This window comes from Poecilia reticulata, linkage group LG5 (assembly GCF_000633615.1).
Source record: "Poecilia reticulata strain Guanapo linkage group LG5, Guppy_female_1.0+MT, whole genome shotgun sequence".
In the NCBI taxonomy this organism is placed as follows: Eukaryota; Metazoa; Chordata; class Actinopteri; order Cyprinodontiformes; family Poeciliidae; genus Poecilia; species Poecilia reticulata.
In genome coordinates this window covers 19,965,958-19,974,325 of record NC_024335.1, presented here as the reverse complement: position 1 = coordinate 19,974,325, position 8,368 = coordinate 19,965,958, and the positions used below count along the sequence as shown (strand labels likewise).

General features: G+C 38.3%; 1 protein-coding gene and 1 non-coding gene across 4 annotated transcripts in view; one reads left to right on the top strand and one right to left on the bottom strand.

Annotated features, from left to right (window-relative positions):
• The first annotated feature begins 2,122 nt into the window (after positions 1-2,122).
• Positions 2,123-2,194, top strand: trnaq-uug (transfer RNA glutamine (anticodon UUG)). Its single transcript has one exon. It is a non-coding gene; the product is annotated as a tRNA-Gln (tRNA).
• A 706-nt stretch (positions 2,195-2,900) lies between these two features.
• LOC103464935 (tensin-2) overlaps positions 2,901-8,368 on the bottom strand; it is a 30,673-nt gene continuing 25,205 nt past the window's right edge. For 2 of the 3 annotated variants that reach the window (XM_008409348.2, XM_008409352.2), the window contains 10 exons: positions 8,151-8,301; positions 7,191-8,044; positions 6,936-7,067; positions 6,408-6,500; positions 6,118-6,195; positions 5,937-6,014; positions 5,648-5,816; positions 5,336-5,404; positions 4,959-4,988; positions 2,901-4,379 (listed from right to left, as the gene is read on the bottom strand). In XM_008409348.2, the coding sequence (XP_008407570.1) occupies positions 4,235-4,379; positions 4,959-4,988; positions 5,336-5,404; positions 5,648-5,816; positions 5,937-6,014; positions 6,118-6,195; positions 6,408-6,500; positions 6,936-7,067; positions 7,191-8,044; positions 8,151-8,301 (1,799 nt within the window). In that variant the 3' untranslated portion in view covers positions 2,901-4,234. The remainder of the gene's footprint in view (positions 4,380-4,958; positions 4,989-5,335; positions 5,405-5,647; positions 5,817-5,936; positions 6,015-6,117; positions 6,196-6,407; positions 6,501-6,935; positions 7,068-7,190; positions 8,045-8,150; positions 8,302-8,368) is intronic. The other variant, XM_008409349.2, reaches the window with a different exon arrangement.

Sequence of the window (8,368 nt, the reverse complement as noted above, 5' to 3'; positions counted from 1 at the left end):
AAATAGTTACTATATATATAATTATCTAAATTATTAATGTGATGAGAAAGTCGCAGACAGAGAAATCCTTCAGATTCCTCCTGAGGACTTTTCTGTTTCTGCAAAATGGAAACGTTACTGCTCACAACACATTCTACTGTAGTGTTTACAGCGCCCTCTAGTGGATATATGCATGGAAGATATAAACACACAAATGCTGCTCCCTGCGAAAAAACTGCGTCATAAAATTTTATGACTTTTTAAACTCATGACTACCTATCAATTAAAAAAAAAAAAAAAAATTCCAGCAAGTACAAATAATTTGTTGTTTCCGAGCAACTGAAGATTAAGAAGCATAACATCAATACATGTTTGGCACAAACAGAGAAGTTTGTTCGTTTATCTGTGGTGCCAAAACAAGAACAAAGTTGCTTCTGGCAAGGACGTTTTGTACTTCACGTCAACTCTAGTACAGAACTTTTGGAAGTCCTCGTATGTCCCATCTTCTCCATCACTCGTACATTATAATTGTCTGACACCACATTAAAAAAAAAGGTTCTGCCCAGACAGTCTCAACAAGTTTCAACAATGGTGTATGATGTCAGTTTGTATTTTCACCTGTCAGTGAGAGGTGCATGAATTTCTCTGTTCTTGTGGAGGCCTTTACAAAGTATCACCCAGGTTCAGACACAGACTGGAACAGTCTATTTGCAACTATTGCATTTCATCCATCCATCCATTTTCTTGCACCCTTGTCCCTTAATGGGGTCGAGAGGGTTGCTGGTGCCTATCTCCAGCTAACGTTTCGGGCGAGAGGCGGGGTACACCCCAGACAGGTCACCAGTCTGTCGCAGGGCAACACAGAGACACACAGAACACACAATCATGCACACACACAATCACACCTAGGGGCAATTTGGAGAGGCCAATTAACCTGACAGTCATGTTTTTGGACTGTGGGAGGAAACCGGAGTACCCGGAGAAAACCCACGCATGCACAGTGAGAACATGCAAACTCCATGCAGAAAGACCGGGGCCGGGAATCRAACCCAGAACCTTCTTGCTGCAAGGCAACAGCTCTACCAACTGCGCCACTGTGCAGCCCCTATTGCATTTCATATTTATAAAAATGAAATGCATGAAACTGTTGGGCCTAGACACATCTAAAGAACTGAGAACTGTGGATATTGCGCATTGGTCTAAAACAGTCTAGACTTTTGACAAGATGAATGTGTGGGAATTTTAAACAGAATGATAATATGATTTATTATCACAAAATAGGGGGATCAAACTTTCTGAAAAATCTAGTTGGTCTAAAAGTGACAGCAATAAAACAATGTACTTAGTTTCTGTCAATAATGGCTTTCTTTTTGACACTGCTGTTGACACAGTAGTGCGTATCTAATATTTGTCCTGTTGACATCTGCTGCTCTACCAGACTGGCCATAGGCTGAATCCCGGATGGAATGAAAAATGATCTGTAAAATACCTCAAGTTTGGGATAGTTTTTATTATCAAGCCTTGCTTTAAAAAAATAATAAAAATAAATAAATAAAATAAAATAAATAATAAATAAAAAAAACGAAAAACTGTTGAAAACAGTTTGTCCTTCTCCTTCCACTTCGCAATTATCAGATAAAACACATTGAAGGTTTTGGTTTTAACGTGATACAATTTGAAGACGTTCAAAGACTGAATACGAGCACCACATAAGTCATACTTTTATTTTGAAAGCCTCGCTTTTATTCTGGTAAATTGAACAGAAACCAGTACAGATAATGAAAATCCAAGGTAACTGAAAGACATTGTTGCTAATTATTTAACACGACTCTTTGGTATTGCTTTAGTATTGCTTTATTATGTCCACAGTAGTCAATACAAAGACGTAAACCTCTCTTTGAATGCGTGTTGCAGACATTTGGATGTCACACACTCCCGGCGGAAGCCGTTTTCACACGATAGCAATTTTTAAGCGAGACGCTAGCCGAGCTAGCATAAGTTAGCTAACAGATAATTTTAAAAAAGAGCTTCCGAATCGTCAACAAATGCAATGTTTGGTTATCTGTAGAAAGACGTGTAACAACAGCCCCATCGTCAAAACTAGAGGTTTATATCACAATATGAGGTGCGACTGCACGCAGTTGGTCCCATGGTGTAATGGTTAGCACTCTGGACTTTGAATCCAGCGATCCGAGTTCAAATCTCGGTGGGACCTCGTCTTTTTATCCCCATTCGGAAAGAGTGTCCGACCTACAAAGGTGGGTAAAGCTCCCCAATATTGTACTCATTTAAAAGGACCACTACTTCAACTTATTTTTACTCAAGTAAAGCTAAAAAGTAGCCTTCAGAGTAAGCACACAAGAATAAAAAAAGTCAGGTAGAAAGGAAATTCAAGTACTGAATAATTGATTTAATATTTAGAAATGATATCAGACAAAAATATGTGGAAATTCTGGTATTTTAAAAAATATAATGAAAAAGAAATTACAGATAACAGCTATTCTCATTGTATGGAAATAAATAGCATTGAGGTTGAACTTTTCCAAAAAGGTTTAAATTTCTTCAACATAAAATTTGCGAAATCAATACTTACTGTATGTAGGCCTAATTAACACATGTGAAAACAGGGAAAAAGTACAGATAATCCTGAAATTTTACTCAAGTAAGAGCAGTGATGGATCATAATAATATTCCTCTGGTGAAAACAAAAAGCATGTGAAGTAAAACGATTCTGAAGAGTAATGTTTCACCAAAAGTTACTCAAGTAAATGTAACATAGTGAATGTAACCAGTCAACCATTAATGTGAAAGGTTGGACCGTGAAAAATGTCCCATTATGGAGTATAGAATGGAAAAACATGATGGCGAATAATTGAGAAGTAGTAAAATGGTACACAGGAATGATTAAACACACATCTCTATTTGAATTTAGGATCTTGGTTTAATATTCTGGTCAAATATGACATGCATCATCCCTTCATTCTTTTTAACACATCAAATACCTAAAATATATTACTTTTTAACATACACATCCCATATGAAAATAAGGATCATACTGTCAGTCATATAAAAGTACCAAAGGGATACATGTAGAAAATAAGGAAAAATGATTAAAACAGAACTTTGGTTTTAGGTTGCATTTCTCTCCAAAGAAATGCAAGGCATTCCTCAATATAATTCTTTCACGGATATGTATATAAAAGATCAAAAGAGATACCTGTCAAAGTATATTTTACTCTAACTGGAGCTATTGTATCCTATTTATTTTCATCTCACACAAATGTGTTGCCTTATTTTTTTGAGTTTTATTGAAGGGGTTTGCTGCTGATTTTCCAAAGTTAGCCAATTCAGATATAAACGTCATATCTGTTTCCTAAAACTGATGGCATGTAATTACAGAAGCGAACCTTTTATCCCATACATTTAGAAATCAGTATCAGATACGTTATATCAGATTGTGTTAGAAATAAAATGCATCTTATATCTATCTGATAAGGGTTAAAAAACCATCAATGCAATTGCAATATTATATTCAATTGCATGCTTTTTTTCTGTGTGATAACTATGTTTAAAGATGAATTATTTCCAGGTAGTCAAAAATATTTTTTAGTGTGAAGGTTTTTATTTTTCTATGATTTTCTGAGACTTATGCTTCTACAAAGTCCTTTCTTTAAATCACTTACGCTTCTCTGTCTTGCATTACATTCAGAAAACATCTGCATTTATACCACTTTGCCTTTTAAAAGTGAAACTTACTTTTCTACCACATTGTCCACATTCATGAACCTCTTTCTGTATAGCTTTAAAAGTCTATTTTTAGGTAAATATATGTGGTAAATGAGTTTCCTTTGATGTGATTTTTATATTTAGTTGTACACCACATGCAGTGCCTGAAACACAGTAAAGATATAAAAGAAAAAGAAAAATCACACAAACATGCTTAAAAAAATTAAAAGGAAAAACAACTCATGTTTCAATCTCATTTGGCAATGTTAGGTCAATCTTTGGCATTTTCAACAACTCATACGATTTCCTGCTTGGCAAATGAACTTCAAAACAATTCATCCTGCAAAAAAACAAATTCTATAAAATTGGATTGTGATACAAAAACAGTCACACGACATTGCACAAAAGTGCTCAACTGCATAAAGGCAAAGAAAAATATAGCTTCTGAAAAACCCCCCACTTATTTAAAAATGTGTCAAAAGCACCTTGTGATGCTTAAATAGTGCATAATTTCCAATAACTCTGCTGCTCATCTTCGTAGCTGTGGTCCTAGCATGACTTTGTTGATGAAGTTGACGATTGCCACAGCTGGCTGCTCGGGATCCATCTCTGCAAACAGGTGACACACATTCTCTGTTGTTGTCCCAGTACGTCTCGCCACAAAGCCGAACATCCTGCAAAAGAGAGGGGGCAATAAACCACGCTGCTGTGGATCTATATAGGCAGTTTCACCTGCAACGTGAGACCACCATAGTCGGAAAATATAGGTACGGGCTACCTTGGAAACCCATGCTCTATTTTTGGCAATCCGCAAAAAGGTGAAATCCTATGGTACTATGTTGATATTCACTTAGCTCCTGAGAGCGACCAATTCTTTCACTATTTTCTTAGAAGCAGCTTGCATGCTTTTTGACTTTAAGCACTTATGACATTCGAGGAAATTAGATCAGTTGAATTTAATGGTTTTTGAAGGGGTCAATGGAGCCATTAATTATCTGAATATATTGTGTACACTATGCCCTATGATGAGGCATTTCAAATGACTTCAAAGTAAAATAATAAATACATACAATTGTGAGTAAGTTTTGCTGTTAGAAATGCAAACACATGCTTTCAAACAGATTTTCTTTCCCTCGCCTGTCTAACTGATGGAAAACAACATTTATTTTCAGAAGTGATTGAGCCAAAAAGACATGCAAAACTTACAAACACACTGCGACAACAACAAAAAAAAACACAACACAAGCACTTACTTGCTTGATGTGCTATCAGAATTAGTCCACCTGAAGCAAGGACATACAGGGACACAGACAAAACATCCAGATACATGAAAAACACACAAAAAAAGGAGTCAGTTTCTAAAAACACTTGTTAGAAATTAGAGTTTACGTACATATATATCATAGTGAAACCACAGAGAAGCTGCTCGAAAGTAGAACTTATGCTAAACATTGTTTTAGTAAAATTTAAAGTACACAGAAGGCATCTTTTACATCAGCAGCAGCAAGGGAACTTTGGTTATGACATTCATTAAAGACGGCAGACATAAATAACTGCATGTAGAGATGCGGACCGATACTTTTTTTGTTTTCACAAAATGCAGTGGCAGTGTGTGTTTGCTTTTTCAAACCTCTGATTTTGTGGGTCCAGACTGCTGAAAGTGACGCTGCTGATTGGGTAATGCCGCCTAAAGAACACTCTGCACAGACAAAGAAGAAAACATGACAAGTCTCTTTTTGACATTTGCATGAGGATTATGTATGTTTGCTAGGGATGTCTTCATCAGAATTCAAAGAATTAGACTGTAGTATCAGTCGCGGAGGCAAAAACGTTTTATCAGGACAGCTTGTCATGACACGTCTTACATTTGTTTGCTGTTTTTTAATCAAACTGATCTATGTGTGTGTAACCATGTGAAAAATGATCACTACACAAAACGTACCTTCTTTTACTGTCAGTCAGGGTGATCCCTTGTGAAGACACTTTGAAGTGGACCACTGTTGGAACTGGGCGTGGACTTAGAGCCTTCGTACACTTGATCGCCTTGGAAACAGCCTCTGGCCCCGTTAAAGACTCTGTTTCCACCGAATTCAGGTAGAGCACGTTGCATGCTAAATCAGTGTAAAAATGCAAATTATGTACATGAGGTCAAACATACATCTCGAGCAGTTTTAGATGTTCAAAGACAAAAAAGAAAACTGCACCATGCAATGAATAAGTCTATATTGTACCTGCTCCTTGTTTAAGGAGGTCAGCAGCAGTACTAGTATTTGTTGCACTTTGCATCTCCTGAAGCTCCCCAACCAAATCTGAAATATGGTAAACTTTAGCTACTTTACCAAAAAATAAAATTGTTGCATCATTCGTAGCAGATTTATAAAATATACCTAGATTTGAGTTTGAAAATACTACCTTTGTCTGGGATGCGGAGGGCACATGGCAGAGAGATGGGAGTTATTGAATGTTGGTACACTAGAGCAGATAGGCTTCCTGAGACAAAGGGAGAATAACAAAAGAAACAAACAGCGTTCACAGCAGTGACAGATTTGAAGAGATTAAAACAATGAATACAGGCAGCTCGATGGGGCACCAATTAAATAACAACACCTAAAGGCTTATAGGTTTAACTAATCAGCTTTACGTCTCATAAAAAAAACGGAATATGTTAAGCATGATACAGTTAGCTCTACAAAATAACTGACCGAAGTAGGACTCATTCTGACAGCCCTTGATCTTCACTCCCCGTGGCCCTGTCTCGATGAGGAAGTGTCTTACCAGCTGTTCCACAGGGTCTCCTGTGAAACAGGAGAAAAAGAGGAAAAAAATAAGACAGGCTGTCATGCTGTCAGGAGTGTGTGTGGTGTTCACCAGCTGGATCAACTTCAGACCTGTCTGATATACACTATTGTAAGGGACAAGAAGAGATGGACTGACAAAAACAGGTCATGCAGCATGATGTAACCATAAATAAATTACATGTCAAAAAGGATGTGCAGCCCTCTTATCTCTCACTCTCTTGTTAGTTTTAGTCTAGTCATCCGTCCCTTGTCTTCTGCCTATCTGAGTCCAGCCGCCCTACAAAGGCTCAAACCAGCTGCTTATAATCAGGATGTTGTTCTTTGGGTAGATTACGTTTTCAGCACAGACAGACCCATAGACTTTATATGTAATTACATAAAGTAAAGAAATACATAAATACTTAATGTGCAAAGAAAGTGTGGAAAGAGTACCTTTGTTTCCAGTGATGTTGGCATTGGGAGGAGGAGTGGCCACCTTAAGAGCAAGGCCATAAGCCCCATGGAATGAGTTACTGTCTCTGATGATGAAAGCCCCTGGCTCCTTGTCCTTCAACACGGCTATGGCTGTCGTAGAAAAGACAAATCAGTGACCTGGGAAACTTTTTCCTTACCACGCTATTTACAGGTTCTTTGAAAATAATAAATCAAAACATGGATGGTGCTTTCTCAGATCTTTGTGACCCTTACCTTGGTCTCTGGAGATGCCTGGTTTGTACCAATATTTGGAGCTGTCCTGGACAAACTTAGAATTGACCCTAGTCTCTGCCTCTTCCGTGTAGCTGTGTTGTGCAGATTCCCTTCTTTGATCTCCCACAGCAGGGGAAAAAGTAACATGGTGCCCTGGCGAAGGACACGAGGAAGTGTGGAGTAAAGCAATATGTCCGTTCGGGGACACTGCTGTGGAGGAAAATCGTTTTTTCTCGGGAAGTGGTGGCTGGATGGCGGGGATTGTTACGGCAGTGTACCCAGTGTATGGCACATGAGGAACATTTAGCAATGAGTAATAGTACGAGGCTAAGGGGAAGGTGGGTGTATGGTATCCATCTGGCACAGGTGAAGGGGGTTTAGTGTCTGCTGAGATGTCTTGGTCTGGGATAAGTCTTCGTCCTGCTTTGTCATTAGCAGAGCTGAAGCGCTGAGGAGAAGACTGTCTATCTGTTGAGCCGTAAGAGGTAGGAGAGGAAAGACTAGAACTTAGATTATTAGAGGGATTCATGTTCAAGCTTTTACTGCAGTCAGATGAAAGATTTACTGGAAGGGCAGTCCCATTGAGTTGGACTTGGACTGGAGAGATGATGACAGTGGCATAGTTTGAAACGTTTGATTTGGTCTTTTCATCTGAACTTCCTTTGACCTCAGCAACTGCAAGCTCATTATCGCCTTTCAGAAATGGCTCTGTTGAGGTTTTTGTAGGATTTGCAGTTACTGTTGAACTCTGGGTTTGTTTGTTTGATAGTGGTGTGACAGGTTTGCTTGCATTTGTGTCAGACTCCAAAAGGGTCCCAGCCTCTAGGCTTTGATTGGAGCTATCAGTGTTCGCACTAATAAAAAAAAAAAAAAGCAAAATATGGGACAAATTGAGCATTTATGCATATCTTAAGACGTGGACCAGTGTCAAAAAATATCTAAACAAAAAGGTTTACCAACCTGTCTTCTGTGTGAGTTGGGCTGCTGCGGCCAATAACTGTGTAGTCATGATCAGAGTCGCCTCCGGGGGTGCTTGACTGACAGCGAACATCAGATTTACTCTCCGAGTCTTGAGGTATATCATCTTCTGCAACAGTCTTGGCTTTTTCCACTTTGACAGGAAAGATTTTAAGTTGTGAAACAAAGGAAATATAGAAAACACTACTAGAACCAACAAT